Source organism: Grampus griseus (assembly GCF_964374135.1).
Source record: "Grampus griseus genome assembly, chromosome: 3".
In the NCBI taxonomy this organism is placed as follows: Eukaryota; Metazoa; Chordata; class Mammalia; order Artiodactyla; family Delphinidae; genus Grampus; species Grampus griseus.
The window spans coordinates 162,097,322-162,117,300 of NC_139019.1; the positions used below are offsets into that span (position 1 = coordinate 162,097,322).

At 57.9% G+C, this 19,979-nt stretch overlaps 3 protein-coding genes across 3 annotated transcripts in view; all 3 read right to left on the reverse strand.

The window, feature by feature from the left end:
• PBX4 (PBX homeobox 4) overlaps positions 1-2,633 on the reverse strand; it is a 37,987-nt gene extending 35,354 nt beyond the window's left edge. Inside the window, exon 1 of the mRNA XM_082651269.1 lies at positions 2,578-2,633. Coding sequence (XP_082507395.1) covers positions 2,578-2,618 — 41 coding nt within the window. The 5' untranslated portion in view covers positions 2,619-2,633. The remainder of the gene's footprint in view (positions 1-2,577) is intronic.
• Positions 2,634-6,110: 3,477 nt separating this feature from the next.
• Positions 6,111-7,942, reverse strand: LPAR2 (lysophosphatidic acid receptor 2; the record flags this gene model as incomplete). The annotated part of the gene is made up of 2 exons (XM_082650770.1): positions 6,111-6,504; positions 7,201-7,942. The coding sequence occupies 2 exons, from the start codon at positions 7,940-7,942 to the stop codon at positions 6,191-6,193; spliced, it is 1,056 nt and encodes a 351-aa protein (XP_082506896.1). The 3' UTR covers positions 6,111-6,190.
• A 1,783-nt stretch (positions 7,943-9,725) lies between these two features.
• GMIP (GEM interacting protein) lies at positions 9,726-19,050 on the reverse strand. The gene is made up of 21 exons (XM_082652481.1): positions 18,994-19,050; positions 17,940-18,024; positions 17,400-17,475; positions 17,231-17,288; positions 16,808-16,933; positions 16,652-16,716; positions 16,433-16,540; positions 15,908-15,988; positions 15,654-15,824; positions 15,427-15,564; positions 14,881-15,068; positions 14,547-14,653; positions 14,383-14,472; positions 13,987-14,064; positions 13,764-13,918; positions 13,354-13,542; positions 13,115-13,252; positions 12,816-13,012; positions 12,104-12,491; positions 10,669-10,735; positions 9,726-10,532 (listed from the first exon to the last, which is right to left on the reverse strand). The coding sequence occupies exons 1-21, from the start codon at positions 19,010-19,012 to the stop codon at positions 10,159-10,161; spliced, it is 2,898 nt and encodes a 965-aa protein (XP_082508607.1). The 5' UTR covers positions 19,013-19,050; the 3' UTR covers positions 9,726-10,158.
• Positions 19,051-19,979: the final 929 nt, after the last annotated feature.

Sequence of the window (19,979 nt, forward strand, 5' to 3'; positions counted from 1 at the left end):
CCTTCTTTAAGCACGTGGTGACAAAGCAGGTTGAGAAGGCCTCAAATCTGAGATGAAAAATTCTTTTCTTGCTAGCCAGCTGAGCTAAATTGACTCCAGGGGCTCTTAAGAGGTTGGCAGCGCACAGAGATGAAACCGTTCTCTCTTGTTTCAGAGAGAGGGCAGGGTCAGAAAGACCTCACCAGTTGAAGTGAAGCCAAAGGCCAGGGAAGCCAAAGGCCTCACCCAGTTGGTTGATCAGGAAAGACACAATCTGCTTCCCTGCCCAAGCTGATAATCTACCAGGCAGCAAGGTTTACTATGAGGAAAAGACCCACCCAAGCTGTGTTTTCTCCAGAGTGGAGTAAGTGGCCCGCCCACTTGAGGACTGAAGACTGGTGTCTGGACTTGGGTGACTTTTAGGGCCTTGAATTTATCTAAAGGCTATGCAAGGAGTGGGGCAGATGTGAAGCTTCCAAAGTCTCAAAATAAAAGCTCCGGGGATCTTTCTACCTCAGGAAGAAACCAGGAATCAGCTACCTAACAGCTACGTTGTAAGGCAAGTGTAATGACCCCCTGTTCAGTTTCTTAGCCTTAAAAGAAAAACGACTCTCTTTGAGAACAGCAAGAAGAGGTGACTGACTGCATTCCATTCTAAGCCTACCTAGGGGAGTCTAGAATCTCAAGAGATTGTTACAAGAAAAAAGTAGCAGCCTTGGGGCAGTGCAGGGTGACACACGCCTGAGGAAGGCCACATCTGAGCAGAGTTCGCTCCTTAAGCAGCTCCTGGCCTAGAACAGAAGGAACACAGGTAGCTCCACATGCACCCAAAGCACTGCTTCTGTGGTTCCTGGGTGTGAAGAGCCCGTTTTCCCCCTTCCCTAGCTCCTACCAACCCTTCCAGAATCTAAGTGCCACAAAACTTTACTGAACGCTAGGTGCCAGGCATTCTGCACAGCCCTGGGAATACAAAGGAAAAGTACAACAATGCCCTTGCTCTCACACTGGCTTAGCGGAGAAGGCATCACAGAAGGTCACCCTCTCCCGGCCCAGCTCTTTTGTGCCAGGAATTACCTCTACTCAGCACACTCCTATTATGATGACTGTTTATGAGTTAAGTCTCCCACACACCTTCCTTCTGAAAGAGCTCTGAAAGGGCAGAGAACATCTTAGCCATCTTGGTTTCTGGAGCACCCAGCACAATGCTCCAGTGGTGTGCGGTGGGGTTATGTGTGTGTGACACTCTTAACTTTCCAGATAGAGGCCATGAAACTGTGGAAAGAGTCGACATTCCACAAGAAGCAAAGGCAAGAAAGTCTGAGGAATAAATGCCTGCCATATCCACCTTTTACTTGCCTCCTCCTTTCCTGGGGCTGCTGTTCACCTGGCTTTGTAACCCCTCCTCACTAGAAGGTTCTAGGCACTGCACAGTCCACACCACTACACCCTGGTCCCATCCACAGGGACCATCCCTTACCCCCAAACAAGTCCCATTCAACAAGACCTCATCCTCCAAAAGGATGTCATTCTGTGCTTTGCTACCTTCTAACAATTCAGGCAGGGCCCAAACACAATGGGCTGCCTTGAGAAGCACATTTTACCAATCCTGGCTCACTGACAAGCGGTGGGTGGAGGTTAAGTGGGACAGGTGGTCTTAAAACCACTGTGATTTTCCCACTGCAACTGAAATAAAAGCCAAACCCTTTCCTGAAACTTGGCCCCATGTGATCCTGGTTCCAGACTCTCTCTGCTGTACTGGGGACTTTCAGTCCCTGGCTCTGCATTCTTCCTGCCCTTTCCCACCTTCGGGCCTCTAAGGGTGCTGTGCCCTCTCCTGGCTTCCCACAGCTTGCCATCTCTTTACTTACAGCTTTTAGCGCAACTTATACTTAGTTTTGCTACTTACTTTCTCGCCCTCAAACCATGAGCTTGAGATCAGTGACGTCAGCACCCAGCTCCGTGCCCCGCACATAGTGTCTAATAAACATTCGCCAAATTAATAAAAAAGGGAGTCCTCTGTCCCCCTCCAGCTCCCCCACTAACCTTTTTTCTGGATGCTTCCCGAATCAAATCACACCATCTCTTCATTCCCGAGTCCCATTTCCCACAACTCATTCTCCATTACCTGCCCCCAGAACTTCCCATCCTCATACATACCACTGATCCATTTAGTTGTCCATCCTTCACAAATCCCGTGTGCACCCAGCTCTCAGCCCTCACACCCCCCCAACACTCCTCTTCCCCCTTACATCCATAAACCCTGAAACCACCTTTCACCATAAACCTCTCCATCCACAAACTCCCCTTAAACCCATCCCTCTCACCCCAAGATGAGCTCCTAAAACCCAGCACCCACAGCTTAGCGCCATAACCCCCTTTCAATCCGTTCCATTCCCTTCGGCCTCAGAACCCCCTTCAGTCCTCCTCAAACCCCCCGCCCCCGGTCTGCCCTCTCCCTCTCCGCCCAGACTCACCACCCCATCTCTCACCCTGCACCCTCCTCACCCCTCACGCCCCAGCCGCCCCGGCCCTGGCCCCTCGGCCCGCCCCCTTCACTGAAGCGACTTTGGGTGGCCCCCGCCAGGTCCGCGCCAGCACCTGGCTTGCGCCTCGTCCAGGCTCTGGTCGGTGACGGCCATGATCTGCAGGACGTCGTCCGTGTCGGAGCCCGGTGGGGGCCGGGGTGGTGAGCGGCGCGGGTCAGCGGGGCGGCAGCACAGGGTGTCCATGCGCGGCGAGGCCTGGCGGGCGCTCAACCAAGGAGCAGCCGAGCCTGGAGAGCTCGCGCGGACGTCGTAGCCAACCACCGCCGTCTATGCGCGCAACACGCGCGCCCTCGGGCCCCGCCCCCCTCCGCCTACGGCCAACCGCCGCCAGCCAGGCGACCGCGCCCCGCACAGGGACACGCCCTACTATCTCCGTCAGCCAACCGCCGCCGCGCGGGCCGCCGTGCCTCGCCCACAGGCAGGCCCCTAAAAGCCCCTGCTATCTGCCTAGGACTCTGTTGGGGGTTGCTGAGGCAACGGCGCTTTCTACCCCTACCCTCCTCCAGCCGGAGAGGGCAAGGCCGGCTTTGCTCTGCTTCAGAAACCCCATCTCCCACATCTCCACCTCCCTCAACCATTCCTACTCTGAGACACTTTACACCGCACACGTCCTTAGAGCGCTCCCTTCTCAGAGCCCGCACATCTCCTCAAGAGTCCCCACTCCTCAGGGACCTCACTTCCTAGAGCCAATCCCCCCCCAGACCCCAGTCTTCCTCATAGGCTCCCATGTCTCAGAGCATCCCACTCCTCAGGGACCTACACATCTCAGAGTCTTAACTTCTCAGAGCACTGCACTCTTCCTCCAAGCCACCCCTTGCTTCTCAGACCCTCCCTAGCCTCTCAGAACCCCATCAACACCCCTACCCCCATTCATCTCCAGAAGCCCGGAGCCCCAGACCCCTGCTCCCCTCAGCCTCAGTGCCAGCAGGTGGGTCACTTGGGCTCCCGGCCTCCCAGTTCCCCCTCCCCCCACCTCTAATATTCCATAGGGGGTACAGGTACGTGTGGTGATGGTGGTTGGAAGGTCAAAACTGAGTGATTTTCTCAGTTGCAGAAATCACTTCTATTCACCTTTCAAGGTCCAGCTTATTAAGAGTGACCTTGCTTTATTCATTCTTTTGCTCTACAGCATTCCGCTAGCACGTGAAGGATGCTTTCTGAGGACCTACCCTGTGATGCACCCCCAAATCAGAGCGAATCTTCACAGGCCTTTGTTTCTAGCTGTTAGGACTCCTGGCATCAGAGGATTCTTGTGCGAGAGAAAAGGATTTATTCTCGGACATAAATCACTTCTCCAAAGTCATGGGACCTCCTAGAGCCTGTTTGCAATGGGGACAGACCCCAGACGAGGCTCATAAAGGGACCTCAACCTCCTGGGAACCCTTCAGGACAGGGCCCATCTTCTTCGCATTGCTGCTGGAGAGGAAATGCAAACACCAACTGGTCTGATTAGATTCGGGCACTCCAAAGGGAATGGAAATGAATGATGTAGACTAGTGTAAGAACAACCTGGAAAGCTCCTTGATGAAGGAAACCTGACACTTGGCCCCAGTAACAGGAAGTACTAGAACATGTGGGGACTATGGAGAGCTGGTACCCTGTACAAAAGGTCAGCCACTAGTGCAGCACCACACAGGAAATCTGAAAAGTAGTGGGTAACTTTGGCATCCTTCAGAGAACAGTGGTGGGGGGATGGGTTGAGAGCTTCAGGGACCATCTGAGACAAAAACCTTAAGTCACCTGGTGGAGAGGAGAGACCTACAGAGAGGGAAAAACTGATGGGACAAGATCCCGAAGGAGACCAGAAGAGTGTGGGTTAGAACCTGGAAGATGCTGATGCAAGAGCAGCCAGCTCAGAGCAGGTGAAACAGAGCTACCTTTGGAGACCATCAGGGGTTCCCACCCCATAGGAACGGCTGGCTGCCTTGGCACCCAAAGTGATACTTTTGTCCAAAAGGCCTAGAGCTCCCTGGAGACAAGGACTATGTCCCCATCCACGTGGCTGGGTGCTGGCCTAGGTCATCACTTCTGAGATTCAGGCCCCAGGCTCAAGGAGCCACACTGCCTACCTTGGACCCTGGAGAAGTACCTGGCACCCCAGTTTGTTCTTGCCTCCTCACAGAGCTGTTGTAGGGCAGGGAGAATTTTCCCAAAGGGAAACTCAGCCCCAGTTAATGCAGAAGGATCTACACATTTTTGGTTCTTTGGCAATGCACGCTTTAGTAGTTTAAGAATTCAGCCTCTGATGGGAGGCCTGGGTTCAAAATCTGGCTAGGTGTGTAAGCAGAGAGAATCCAGAGCCTGGTTTACGCCGTGTCTAGCACAGCGCCTCTATGTATCTGAGAGGGGACTCATCATGGGCCTGGCACATCTGAGACCACAGGGTGAAGTGGGGAAAGCCAGGCTGAGCTTGTGACCAACTCCGGACTTTGTGGAAATCCGAAGTCCTTTCCTCAGGGGCCTCTCTAGTCCCTCGATGTGTCTCTGTGCCCTTTTGAAACTATGTAACCACGGGCCAAATTTCGATCTCTCTGAGCCACTGTCCTCACATGAAAATATATATAATACCTATGCCACAAGATGCAGGTGGTGATTAAATAATGCACCTAAAACGCTTATCAGTGTGCCAGGCACATCAGAGAAGCTTGAGAAATGGCAACTCTAAAATCCTGCATTCTGGTCCATGGACCCCACTACCCCAAGCCCACAGGTGTGCACGTAGGTGATGGAGTGGACAGTGGGATGGACACACCTGACTATTAACAATCTGGACTCAGACAAGGGGGCAGGCAGGTGAGAGAAGCCTCACACAGGCCACAGACTACTCTGGGCTCCAGAGAACGGAGACAGAGAGGCAGGTGGCAAGATGAAGGCAGGGAAAGAGGTGGAGGAGACAGAGGCAAAAGGGAACAACAAGAGAGACGGAGCAACAGCCATGCAGAGACCAAAGGGGAATGGGAACAGGGCCCAGGAGATGCCACGTTGAAGGATCCCAGCTCAGCCTGAGCTGAGGTGGACAATTCTGGGACATAGGGACAGACAGATAAGCTGACAACAGAAAAGGCTTTGGAGACCTCGGAGCGGAAAGGTTTACTCTTTATAGACCCCCTCCTTGTAGACCCCCTTAACTCTTGTGGGGATAGGCAAGACCACTGGAGGCTGCCAGAGGCCATAAACCTTTCCCAGCTCACGCTCAGCACTCCTCAGTCTGTGGCCTAAACAATCAGCCTCAGGCAGATGGGGCGCCCATGGTCCATCCTTGTTACCCTGTTGCACTGGGCAGCGTGGCCTGAGGGGGCCCTCATCTCTCCCACCTTTATTACCCACGCCACCGTGGACGAGGAAGCAGTCCACAGGGCTTGCCAGGCATGTGCAGTAAAAACAGAAAAGTGTCCGTTAAAAAGCCCTGCAACCTGAGATGACTGAAGGGCCAGATTCCTGCACCCCGTTCAACTCTCTCCCAGGTGCTTAGATGACCCCAACCTACAGGCCCTGAGATGGGCACAGTTGTCTGCCTGGGTAGGGCTGGCAGTGGTTTCATGCCAAGCCAGACTGAGGGTCTGCCTTTAAGTCTGGCCCGCAGATTGGGTAGAGCCGGGCACACCCACAAGTGGCCAGGGGCAGAGCTCTGGCATTTGCTGTACCCTGCTGAAGTCCAAGGTTAGCTAAAGGGTGGAGTCCATCAGGGAATGGCCATTCTCAGGAAGCATGATGCGAGTGCTAGGGCCTGTCTGGGTGGAGGATGTGTAGCGAACAGACTTGTGGGTGGACCGGCGAAGGCACAGACAGCAGAGGAGGTGGCGGAAGGTGCGGCGCATCTCAGCATCTCGGCATGAGTACACCACGGCGTTGACCAGCGAGTTGGCCTCGGCTAAGAGTAGGAAATATTTCTCCACAGCCAGGACGTTGCAGGACTTGCAGCCCAGACCATCCAGAAGCAGCACCACCTGGCCCGGTGTCCAGCAGACCACAAACGCCCCTGCGGGATGGAGCCTGATGTGAGCAGGGCCAGCTGTTGCAATGGCTCAGAACTGGAGGAGTCTCCAGAGCTTGGGCGACAGCTGTGCAGTTTGTAGGGAAGAGCTGCCTGTCTTGCTGCCTTTGCAGCATGATGGGGCAGAACTGCTAAGAGGGGAAACCTTTCTCTGATTGTCTGCCAGAGGAAAGCCCTTCCTAACTGGTATACGGTGGACAGGACCCTGGACATTTCTACATAGAGATTTGTTCTTTGGGGGAAAGGTCACTGTGGGACCGACCGATTACTCGGTGGCGGAAAAGGAATGATTAGGAAGAGTTGCTCTTTGTTTCTTGGGGGTGGTGTGTGCACCTCCCCTGCTCAGACCATTCTACATTCAACCGCCAGACCTCATTACTCCTGGCTAAGAACTCTTAAGGGCTTCCCATGGAACTCAGAACAAAATATGACTCCTGTCTGTGCCTTTTGAGGCTGTGCTGACCTTCTCTTCCTGCGGACCAGTTACGTGGGCCTTCTCCCCTCTTTGGAGACACTGGGCTGGCCCTGTTTGGGGCTGTCACCTTCTGTTCCCTCTGCCTGGAACTCTTGCCTTGCCTCTGCTCAGGTAGCACCTCCTTGGAGTACATTCCCCACCCAGATCATCCCCTCCCATCATGCTCTATCAGTCTCGCAGGAGTTGGGAAGTAGGGTGCCACTCACCCAGGATGATGACAACAGTCTTGACCAGGCTGAGCGTGGTTTCACGGTAGTGGGGGTGGCAGCTGACATGCTCTGCCATGCGCTGCACCCGCCGCCTCACATAGAAGAAGATGCGAGTGTAGACAGCCACCATGAGCAGGAAGACGAGCAGGCTGGACAGGGCCCAGACGGCCAGGTAGGAGCGGCTGAGCAGGGGGGCCATGCGCGAGCAGCGGTCCAGGGCGCAGAGGCAGTGCCAGGAGTGGGCGGGCAGCAGCCCCAGGCCCAGCGCGGCCACCCACACGCCCACGATGAGCATGATGACCCGGCCTCGGGGCAGGCGGCTGTGCAGCTGCACAGCCATCACACTGCGGTGCCGCTCCACAGCGATGGCCAGGAGTGTGGCCACGGACGCCGTCAGGCTCGTGTCCAACAGGCCCTGCCGCAAGAACCAGCCCTGAAGTGAGAGCCGGGCTGTGCGCGGGCCTGTATGGAACATGAGGAAGAGGTAGGCTACACCGGCAAAGAGGTCAGCTGCGGCCAGGTTGCCAAGCAGGTAGTAAATGGGCTGGTGGAAGCGACGGTTGGAGGCGATGGCCGCGATGACCAGTAGGTTGGTCAGCAGCACCAGCACGCTGACAGTCAGCCCCAGTGCCACCACAACCACATCTTTGGGCCGCCAGTGGGAGCTGAGCTCCTTGCCGCTGTTGTTGTAGAAGAAGCCGATGGTCTCATTGTAGTAGCACTGGCCCATGGTGACCATCTGGGGGCACAGAGGGAAAGGTCAGTACAGAAGGTCCTTGTTGGAGGGACAGAGAAGGGAGCAGCAGCCAGAGGGAGGATTAGGACAGGAAGGGCAAGGGTCTCAAACTCAGATGCATGAGGGCAAAGTGGTAGTGGTAGGGGCCAGGGTGGCCTGGAAAAGCAAGTCTGTGAGTTCGGGGGTGGGGTGGGGCAGTTGTTGCTTAATTACTAATAAGACTCTTAGAAGGGTATCTCCCAAATCAAACGACTGGGTGGTTTTGTTTGTAACCTAAAGAATCAAAACAAAACTCATTTGCCCACGCGGCGCCAACCTGTGACCAATCTGTGTGTGTGTGTGTGTGTGTGTGTGTGTGTGGCGGGGGGGGGGTCGGTTAGGGCAAGACAAAGGGGTGTGGGCTGTGAAAGCAGGCAAGGGAGGGTCAGTTTGGTGTTGGGGTCAGTGCAGGGAGCGGAGCCCAGGGGGCGTGTGTGCGCAGGGTGGGGCCACTGCTAGGACCTTGCAGGAGGTGGGTGCTGGGACAAGGAAGTGACTCGGGCAATCAGATTGGGGGCAGTGAGGCAGCCCCACAAGTTGGGCGGCGGGCTCTGGGCGCGAGCGCTCCCGAAGCAGGCGGGGGATCGGGCCGTTCCGAGTGGGACAAAAGGGGCGGTCAGGAAGGCGGCAGCAGGCCGGGCCTCTGGGGGCCCCCAGGCTAGGGGAGGAAGAGGAGGAGGTAGGAGAGGAGGGGGCGGCGCCCGGGCCCCGCAGCACGTGCCGCGCCCTCCCCAGGCCCCGCGCCCACCCTCCCCCGTCCTCGCGGGTCTCACCTGAGCCGCCCGTCACGCCGCAGACAGGGTGGCCTCGCGCCCGAGACCCATGACCGGGCGACGAGGGCTAGAGCAGAAGAGCGTCTGGGTGCGCCTGGCGGGAGCGGCCAAGAGAGGACTGGAGGTGGGGTCCCGCCGCCCCGCCCCCGCCGCAGCGCCCCGCCCCGCCCGGTCCCCACCACCTGGAGGAGCCTCTCTTCCGCTGCCGCGGCGGGGACAGGGTCGCCCGGAACCGCAGCTCCCCTCTTTCCTCTCCGCCTCGCGTCTCCTCGGTCGCCCCTCTCCACTTCCGGCGCGGGACCCGGTCCCCGCACACCTCACGCGCCCGCAGTTTTGGGCCTTCGCGGGGCTAAGTCACTCACTGCCCGAGATTTCCCGCCGTGACCTGGCGCCGCCCGGGCCCACCTCCGGGTGGTCTCAGGGTCTGCGCCCCTGCCCCGGCCCCACCCCGCCCGCTCCCTCGTGTCCAATCCGTCGCCGAGTTCTAAGCCACGCCCTGATCCGACCCGGCTCCCACCGCCACGACCCCAGCCCCTCCTTGGCTTCGCCGGCTTAGAGCTACCGCGCGACGCAGCCTTCCTTGACCCGCAGACCTCTGGCCTCAGCTGACTCTGGCCGCACTCAGGTTTCTCGAAATCCAGCCCCCGGCAGCGCTGTTCCCTGCCCGGCCCACGCCTGTGGCGGCCCTGGACTCCCACGACCGAGAGCACACAGCCCCATTGTCTCGGTTATCTGCACTTAGTTATGTTTGTTTGATTGTGCAGGACCGGATCGCACGCTGAGCTCCGGGAGGGCCGGCCCGGTGTGACTCAGCCAGGTGCCCAGGCCCAGCCTCTACTGCATGTAGGTGCTCGGGGTGTTCTGAGATGAAAGAAAGGGGGCTTTGATTTCCCTGGTCGGTAAAATGGGGCAAAAAGATGCTGCCTCACCGACCTCCCCTGTCACCCTTCCCTGGCAAAGAAAGACACTCAAGGTTATAAAGGACACAGTTTACTCAGAGGCCACCAGACCCCAGGCAGGATGTTGAGTCTGGGTTGCCCACATCCTCCAATATGTGGTCACTTGGGATCAGCTAAGGAGGCAGACAGAGATGGGGGAGTGGCAACAACCAAAGTAGCAAAAAGCACCCCTATCCTAGGGGTCAGAGACTAGGGTGGACCTCAAGGACCCCATGATCTGTATTGACCCTGAGTGACCTCTGAACCTGAGTGGCCCTGTCACTTGACATTGACCTGTGTCTAGTGGGGGGGGGGGGATCCTGGTACATTGCTGCTGAAGGGTTTTAGTTCTCCCCTAGGCCATGTAGTCTTTCCCCATAGGAACTCTCCAGACACCCCAACATTGAACTCCTGGGATGTTGGGTCCATCTTCTCAGTCCTGGGCTTCTTGGTCAGAGTGCTGGGATAGTCAGAAATGGTCCTCAGCTTCCTCAGGCTGGGTGCCTGGGCAGCAGGTGGCCTTGGGCACAGACTCGTTGTGCAGCTTGGAGAGTAGCCGGGCCGTCTCCTGCGTGATCTCAAAATGCTTGGGCAGTGGGGTGCGGCGCAGAGGGCTGCCCTCACGGGAGGTGGCGGCAGGGCCGGGTCTTGGCCTCCGCAAGCTCCCTTGGGGCACTGATGTGACAGGGGTCTCCTCGCACAATTTGGAAGCCACCACGGCCAAGCAGGACAGCTGGTGGGTGACAGGCCGTACACCCCCCCGGGGATACTTCACTGGCTGGCGGCTGAAGTGGCCACGGGACTGTGTCCCCAGGGGTGAGTCCTCAGGGCCTTGGCTGGACACTGTGGGATAGAGTGGTCAATGCTGAGCACCCCTAAGTCCTCTGGATACACCCCTCCCCCATTGTCATCATTCAGCCAAGCTACCCCAAGGCAGGGGCAACCCCAGAACCCCTGGGCTACCCCACAACACACTCACCTTCCTCTCCCTCATTTTTGGTGTCTTTGGTTACTTCCTCTTCCTGGTCCCTCTGCAGAGTTGGAATCTGCAAGAAGAAACCCAAGAATGAGACCTCCAGCAATAAAATGCCAGTTCTTTGAGACTCGCAGACATGCAAAAGTTCCCTTGCAGTTCTGGTATCTGGGGAGAGATGATGCCCTTGAGAGTGTACTGCTTGTCCTCCTGTGAAGAGCAGTGTCATTAATCTCAACTGTGGGCTCTGTGAGGGCAGGAATGCCTTTGTTCAACAGAGGACCAGCCCGGAAAGTGACAGCCTTCTCTGCATTAGGAATGGGTGAACTACCGGTCTTCATCCTGCTCTACTTTCTGCAATTTCAGGCCTGCTTTTTAGCTTATCTGAATATCTTTTAGTTCATCCTTTCGCTAAATGCTAATAGCAGTTGGAATTCTTTCTCTGTGTCCGGAGCACTTTCTGAGGTATTCCAGTTCTCAGAGTCCCACACCTCACCAGCAGCAGCTTTCCCAGCTCTGGGGTGCTACAGGGGAGATCCTAGCTCTCGGGAATGATAAGTGTATCAGGATCTGAGGGTCAGAAAGCCTCCCCTAAGAGTCTCATCTGTAAATGGTTTTCATTAACAGTATTTACCTCTTAGGGCAATTACTATGCAAGCACCCCTGCATTGTAGGCGTGCAGTCTATGGAGGCTTGCACAGCCCTCTTTGGCCTCACTTCCTTCCACCTTCCCCTCACTCATTCATTACAGCATGGGGCTCTGCCCTGAATACACCAGGCATGGTCCCACCTCAGGGCCTTTGTACTGGCTGTTCCCTTTGCCTGGAACACCCTTCCCCTGATCTCCACCTGGCTTACTCCCCCCTCACATCCTTCCAGTCTTTGCTCAAACCCATCTTCTCCATGAGACCCACTCACAACATCCTATTTACTGCTACAAACTGCCCACCACCTCTCACCTTGGTGCCCTTGATGTCCCCTACTTTACCCTACCCTTTCTTTTTTCTACAGTATTCATCACCTTGTAACATCCTGTATAACTGACTTTGTATCATATTTCTTGTTTATTGTTGGTTTCTTTCCCACTAGAAGGTAGGCAACCAAGAGGATGGAGTCTTTGAATATTTTGCTAACTGATGCCTAGAACAATGCCTAGAGCAACGCTTGGCACATAGTAGGTGTTCAATAAATATTCTGTTGAAGGAATGAATGGTACTCATGTTAGTATCTCTGCAAGGCTCTACCCTGTTGTTACTCCATTATTTCCCACCACTCCATTCCTTACCTTTCCTTTCAGAATGAGTGCAGGGTAAATAAGGAAAGGAGAAAGGGAATGAAATAGACAAATTTCAAGGGAAAGGAAGGAAGGAAGACAGGAGAGAGAGAGGATTAAATGGAGAGAAGGCTCTCCCCATGTCTGTGGGCCCAGCAGATTCCTTACCTCTGTGGGCGTGGTCTCGGGATGCTTCTCCAGGGCACTAAGGGGCATGGTGTCTGGGTTGGGGTCCGAGGCTAGGGATATGGGCAGGGCATCCAGGGCAGGTTGTGAGTATGGTGGCTGGGGGCTGGTTGGGAGGGTCGTAGGGGGTGGGCTGGGGTCTCGGGGCAGGGGCTCAGTGGCCAGGAAGAGGTCATCAACCCCGAAGATCTGCTCATAGTGTACAATGAGGAACTCGATGAGCTGGGCCTGGTGCACGGAGTCTAGCAGGCAGGTGACGGGGCCGGCGCTGGCTACCCCTGGACCGTCCGGCAGCCTCAACAGTGTCGGCCCAAACACAATGCCCAGGTTGTTGGCAGACATCTTGTTCTCCTCATACTGTGCAGCCACCCTGGGGACAGTGTGAGGAGAAGGGTCAGGGCACAGAGGGTATGGTTATTGGTCATCGGGTAGGATCTGCAAGCCAGGCTAGTGGCAGCTTGCCCAAGTCATGGGTAAGTGGTCCCAGTCATTGTGTACGACCAGCAGCCACATGCCTGGCAATGGGGGTCAGGGGTCAGCATACAAAGTCAGGAGTCATGTATTAAGTTTCAGAGCTCAGAAAACACATTCAAAGGTCAGAGGTCAGGGGTCAGTGGTCACATGTCCAAGGAAGGAGTCCTGGATCCGTGCCTCAGGTCAGAAGTCATGTGTCAAGGTCAAGGACAGTGCACACCTGAATAGATGGGCCACCAGGTGCCGCAGGGTGTTGTAGTTAGAGTCAGGCAGCTGCACCAAGAGGTTCTTCAGCGAGCGGATAACCTCAGGGCTGGGGCTGGGGGTCCCAGGGTCGTGCCCAGGGTCTGCATGCAGGGTCTTAGCCAGAGAGATGAAGGCATCGTAGAGGTGGAAGGGGACCACGGGGTCAGTGAGCTGGGGGTGGAATGGCAGGGGGGACATGGGTGTGGGTGGGCTACAGAGGGTCCTCAGTCTGAGCCCACCCGGCCTCTGACTCCTGAGCTGCTGAGCACCCACCTCCTGGAGGAATCGCTTGAGAACACTCGAGACATCGTGAGGCGAGTTCCCTGACAGGTCAACCAATGCTCGGCCGTTCTCAAAAGCCTGGCACAGCCGTTCCACGCGGACCCGGGACCCGCTGACCCTATAAATGCCCTGAAGGGCAGGGGTGGGAAGTTGGACAGCTGGCTTGCAATCTGGCCATTGAGAGGGCTGGGTCACTCACTCTTGGGGGTGGTCAAGGGTCAAGGTGGCACCTGCACACTCAGGGCGCGCTGTTCTATCTCGGTGGTGCACCTGGTGATCACAAGGGGCACCTCCTCCGGGAAGTCCCTGGGCAGTTGCAGGAAGTTGACCCCAAAGAGGGGGGTCCGGGCTGGGAGCCGCTTATGTCCGCAAAGGATCAGTAGAGTCTCCAGGCAGCGCTTGTGGCAGGTCAGAAAGCACTGAGGGAAAGGTCACAGGGTCAGGGAGGTCATCGGGGGTCAGTGGGGGAAGAGAAGGTCACAGGGATCCTCAGGGAGCAGGGGGCTCATAGGAGATCATCAGATCAGGGCAGGTCCCAGGGGTGGGAAGGTCTTAGGGATCTCAGGTCAGAGAGATGCCTGGGGTCAGAGAGGTCACTGGGGTTCAGCAGAGGTCATTAGGTCATCGGCCCAGGCCACACCTCCTCGCACTCGGTTCCGCTGACCATGAAAGCCTCGCACTCTCGGCACTTGGCTGGGCCCCGCAGCCGCCGCAGCCGGTGGGTCTGGGCCGCGTTGGACAGTGTCCACTTCTTGAACGGGGTGCCTGGCCCGTTCTCCAGCCCATCTCCCAGGTCTGCAGGGAGACAGGGTCAGGAGTGCCTAGTCCACCCCCACCCCACCCCTACCTGCTTCCAGCCTCACCAGGGTCTCGCTCCTCCAAGTCATCTGAAGATTCGGTGCCTGTGGACGAGACCTTCACCAGCCGCCTCGTGCCAGAGCCTGGAGTCAGAGGGTTACAGAGGTTGGGGGTCACAGAGGTCATGGGGAGGCTCCAAGGCTAAGGAAACATTCCTGGTTTTTGGCCTTCCAAAACCACCCACAGATGCCCTTGGGGAAAGGGTCAGAGGTCAGGAGGGGGTGGGTCAGACAGGTCAGGAGTTAGGGGTTGAAGAACCTGGGGGGTGGTTCAGAAGTTGGATCAAGAGAATGGGTCAGAGGTTGAGAAAATAGGTCAGGGTTGCAGGGTAGGTCAGAGGTCAAAGAATGGGTTTGAGACTGAGGGTCAGAGCCTGGCCAGGGGCTGGAGGATGGTCCCACCTGGGCTGGAAGTGGGAGAGTCCTGGGACCGAGGCTCGCTGCCACCACCCATGCTGTCCACATCACTGGCCAGAGTGGGGCCCAGAGTTCCTAGGAGGGGACAGGTCAGTTAGGTGTGGCCTCCTGCCCCAGCACCACTCCTGCCTGCCCTTCACGGCACTCACCCTGCCAGCCTGTGCCAGTGTCCTCCCAAGGGCCTGGCTCAGCTGCACTCTCATCCAGCGGTGGAGGTGGGGCTCCAGAGAGCTTCTTTCTTGTGTCCAGAGGGGAACTGAAAGGAGAGGTTTGAGGGCTCTGATAACCAGGAAACTTGCCTGGGATGACATCACCCTGGCATCCCGTTTAGGCCCCAACTCCAAGTACTTGGGTCTGCAAGCCCTTATGGCCATGAGTATCATGGCCCCCAGTGCAGTAGCCCCAAATTCCCAACTCTCCCATGACTGGGACAACCCCACCCACCTGCTTGGCTCCTACCTGACCCCGCTCCTGGGGACCCACCCGTGCGTGAACTCCTGGAAAGAGAAGGCTGGTGGCAGGGGCGGTGGGGCGTCGGGCCGCAGCGCCCTCACGAACTCCTGGTATCGCTGGCCCGGCTCAAAGGGCGCGCAGCACTCGGCCAGGGCGGCGAAGGCGCGGGGGCCGCGTTCTGCCTGAGCCCCTCGCAGCCCGAACAATCCCAGGGTCACCTGTGGGGCGGAGGCCTCAGGTGAGAGAGGGGCTGGGCCTGGGAGCCTGGGGCATGGCCTGACCCTGAGAGATACCAGCTCGGTCCAGGTTTGGGGGCGGGGCCGGGCAGTGGGAGGTGGCTTAGGGACAGGAGCCCGCAGCTGGGGTTGGGGGTGTGGTCAGAACCAGGGTGGGTCATCTTGGGGGTAGGACCCCCTGGGAGGGGGCCGAGGGGGAAGTGCAGTCAGGGTCTGGGGGGCGGAACTGACTGTCCAGCAAGAGGGAGCGGGTCCTGGTGCTCTGGAGGTGGTTTAGGGGCAGGAGGCGCCTAGCCAGGGCGAATGAGTGTGGTGGGCAGCCGTCAGGTTAGGGTCTCACCCGCCTCAGCACTTCGTCCCCCTGCAGCACCAGTTTGCGCACGTGTGATACGATCCGCTGCTTGGCGGCCTCCAGGTCCTGCTGCCGCGCATTGGCCTCGCGGACGCAGGCCTGGTACAGCGCCTCGGCCTCCAGCGCCTGGAGAGAAAAAGGCAGGGAGCGTGTGTGGGACAGATCGTGGGACCGGGGGTGCCGAAGCGCAGGGGGGCACGGGGCCGAGTCCCCACCTTGGTCTGGGCCTCCTCTCGCGAGCGCCGCCGCCGCTCCTGCTGCTTGTTGGGTCCCGGCTGGGCCTGGGGGGCCGGGTCTTCGGGGGACGCCTGGGAGCGCACCCGCAGGTCCTCGCTGCGCTGCACATACTGGAGCTGGGCCCGCCGCAGTGCCTGCACCGCCTCATTCTGTGGGTGGAGGAGGGACGCGGTCACTGCTTCTTCATCTCCTTCCCCAGTCCGCTTCCCCAGCCCCCCACCCTAGACCTTACCATCCGCTTCTGCTCTTTCATCCACTGCTCTTTAAACTCCTTCCGCCACTTCTCAATCTCAGTCCGTTTGGCAGCCAGGGGCTGGGAAGGATGGGGAATGGGGATGCTGCCTCAGGGCTACTCGATCATTGCATTCACTGGGGCCACATGTCTTTCATCCTTTGGACCCTTTTCTGGGTCTGCACTCTCTCTCCTGGGTCTTCTCACCCAGAAGACCTCTGCCCTCCCCTAGCCCAGTGTCTCCAGAAAATCTCAGTGGTCACCTCCATCCTTTGTGCCTAGACCCAAAGATGCCAAGGCTCTCTTCCTGGGCACACTTGGCACCTCGTCCCGTGGCCCGCAGAAGAACAAAAGCACGGTTTCGCAATAGCACAGGAAGCCTGGTTCGAATCTCTGCTGGGTAACCTTGGGCAAGTTCCTCAGCATCCCCGGGTCTCAGGTTCCTCATCAGCAAATGGTGCTGATGGTAACGGTGCCTTCCTCCAGGGGGTTGTGGAGGGAATAATGCATGAAGGACCCCCTCACCTGGTAGTAGTCTCTTTTCTGCTGGGCCACTGTCTCCATGGCCAGGGCTCCCAGGCTGAGGTCGTGCTCCAGAAACAGGGTGTAGATGTACTGCAGTGGCATGTGGCTCTGAGGGTGGGGAGAGGCCGTCTGGTGTTGGAGGATGCTGAGGATCTAGGGGTATCTGGCTGGGGTTCTGGAGAGACTGGGCTCTGGGGGGGGTGGTGAGCTCATGGCTACCTGCTGGTGGATGGACACCTTTCCCGCCTCAGCAATCTTCATGATGTTTTTGGCAAACTCCAGCTCTGGGGGCAGACAGCAGGGGTGTGAGTCAGGCAGGGTGTGAGCACTGCAGGGTCTGGGCAGGGCCTGGGACCCGGTAGAAGGGGCCCTCACCATGGCTGGCTCTCTTCTCAGTCCAGGCCAGCAGCTCCTTGGCGTAGCGGCTCCAGGTCTTAGCATACTCCAGGGCTGCATCCACACCCCCCTTGGTCCGAATGAGCCGCAAGTCCAGTTCCTCCCCTGGGGCAGACGGTTGGAACTCTGACCTCTGAACCCTCCCGTGGAAGCCTTCCCTGAGCCCTCAAACCAGACCAGTGGACCCTGTTCTACACCCTATGGCTTCCCCAAACACCCCCTTGTTCTCATTTGTCCAGGTTGTTTTACACTGATTCTCCACTCAGACTGGGGGCTCCCTGAGTACAGGGGTTCAGATCTGTTGTGTGCACTGCCGTGTCCCTGGTGCATGGAATAGGCAGTTGATGATGGAAGGACTCCTTTCTGCCCCCCCTACCTCGCTTGGCCTCAAAGCCCCCCTACCTGTAAGGGGTGCAGGATCCTCTGGGGAGGGACCACTCCAACGGTTGGTTTCACTCGTCTGAGGGGGAGAGAGACAGCATTCAGGAACAAGCAGGGCAGGAGCTCCACCTTCCTCAGACCCCCTCCTCCGAGGTCCCCTCCTCCCTGTCCCCTTGGTCCCATCCCTCACCAAAGTGGCTGTGGGGGTCTTGTCAGGTTCTGGGTCTCCTGAAAGCACAGGGTCTCCAGCCAGCATCTCAAGGGTCCTGGGAGGTAAGGGTGTCAGGAGGTGTCAGACCCTCCACCCAGTCTGTCCCACCTAGGGGTGCTGGGGGCCCCAAGGCAGTTTGGGGATGGTCCTAGTATCACCTCTGTGACGTCTATTGTATCTAGGAGTCCTGAGGGATGGGGCTTTAGAGGGGAAAGTAGGTGAGCTTTTTTTTATGGGACTTGAGATAGAATTTGAAGGATCCCAGGTAACTTTGGGGTTCAGAGTGGGATTATAAAGCTCTCAAGTGTTTTAAGGGGTCACAAGGGTCACAAGAAGGATACGTGGGGGCCCTAGGATCACTTTGGGGATTTCAGGTGGATTTGGGGGGTTGAATTTTGGGATATTCAGGTGTTTTGAGGATCCAGAAGTTGCAGGTTCCTAATGGGGTTTCAGGAACCTAAATGGTTAGGGATTTGGGGGATCCTGGTGGAATTTGGGGTTACTCAGGCACAGACTCACACGTTCCCAAGTGAGATCTCGAGGTTGTCCAGGCTCCGGAAGATATCACTGTATCTCTTCCTGCTCTCAGGAGCTGAGGGTAGCCCTTGGGGAGGGGAGTATCACACATGGGCCAATGGAAGCCTCCCTCCACCCACAGCACTTTGGCAGGTTGTTTGGAGGGTCGGGGTGGGGCGGGGGCGGGGGGGGGGAGAGAGGGAGAGAGGGAAAGGGAAGAGAGAGAGAGTTCTGTTCCCATGGGGAGTATAGGATGGCGTGGGTGTCTGAGCTGGGATGGAGGGAGTGTGGGCTTGGGTGGGGCCCGACTTGGGACAGGCAGATGGACTCAGGCACAACCCAACACAGAGACAGCTGCTTAGAGGAGCAGAGACACCCACACATGCATTGGCCCAGAAGCAAAGCGACAAAACAGACATCCTAGATACAGCCACACTGTCTCCCGGGACAGAGCCGGCTTGACAATGGAACCACATGGACCTCAGCCCAGACAGATGGAAATACACGTGGGACAGAACGGCACATGGCCTGCCACAGAAACACACACAGCCAGCCTGAAACCACAAGAGGCATAAAGACCAAATGACAATCAATATGCAAAGCAGAGACACAAAGACAGGCGGAAACGAAGTCGGACCTTGCCACATTTCTGTCGCAGGCACCACTTCTAGGGAGCCCAGATCAGCATGTCCCCCTCCCCGGGCAATGGAGTAGCCGGGTGGGGATCCTGCCGCGTTGCCCTCTCCATCAGCGGTCGTGACACCCTGCCCCCATCACAAATATCAGAAGCAGAAGCGGCCACTTCCCCTTCCTGGGCCCCCTCCCCCAGGCATCCGGGGTGAAGACTCCAAAGGGGGATGGGGGATCAGGGACTGGTTTCCTGGGTCCTCCTCAGCTTGGGGGTTCCCACAGTGGAGCATGCCCGTGTCCTCCCCATTCAGGAACTCCTCTCCCGGCTCTCTGGACGGAGAGGGATAGGCGGGGCCCCTCATTGATTTAGGAAGTAGGATACTGTCGGGGGAGGCCCCTCTCTGATCCCGTATCCCGGGCTGCCTACCCGGCTCTGTTGAGTCCATGGTCCGGCCCTAGGATCGCTCGGCTGGGACGGGGATTGGGATGGAATCGCGCGCCGGCGCCAGCGGGGCCCAGCCCCGATTTCCTGCTGCGGCCGCCGCTGCCCGGGTTCCTCGTCGCCCCGCCTCGCGGAGGCCCCGCCCCCAACCACGCCTCTGCTGGTCGGCCGCACCCTCTCGGCAGGGGAGCGCGGACCACGCCCCCTGCCTGAGCGGCTGGATATGCGGCTGAGCCAGGACCTCCTGAGTGACCTGCCGAAATGACTCCATCCCAGCCAGGGTTCCCCTCCCCATATCTTTGCGGGGTCCCCAAACCCCAGCACACTCCCCTTGCAGTGAGTCCACAGAGTCTGCCTGGCCTGAGGAGCCTGTCCCAAACCTTTTACGTTCTACGACCCAATGACGCCCCTGCCCAGGGGTCTCTTGGACCTCTGAACTCATCCCAACCTGGCTGGGGCAATGGGAGCCCCCTGGTTGGAGGTGTGATGTCCCGCCTGATTCCAGTTGAAACTGAAGTCCCCTAACAACGCTGGGGCTGGAGATACAACTGGGGGACACCCAGTAATGCTCAGTGCTGGATCAGGTTCTTGAAGACCCAGTTACAGCAGAGCCGGAGCGCCCTTAGCACTTCTCTCAGTCATGGAGGACACAGAGACCCTCGCCCTGAGCCCCGGCAGGAAACATCCCCAGTAAATCACAAGTCAAGAGTGCTCCCCTTCGTGTTGCCTCAAATTGTCTCAAGGATTCCATGTGACCCCAGCAGCCCCTCTGCTGGATGGGGCCTGGCACCCGCGCCCCTCCAGAAACCTTGGCCAGTGTTCGGGGCCCACCTGATGCTCACAGCTGGTCCCAGCCCCTTTCCCACTTTGGCTCCCAGGGCCTCTCTTGGGCTGTGGGCCACACTCCTCCTGATGGGAAGCCAGTCAGGGGTGGGCTGCTGAGGATGACCAAGCGGCAAGGGCAGGAAAGG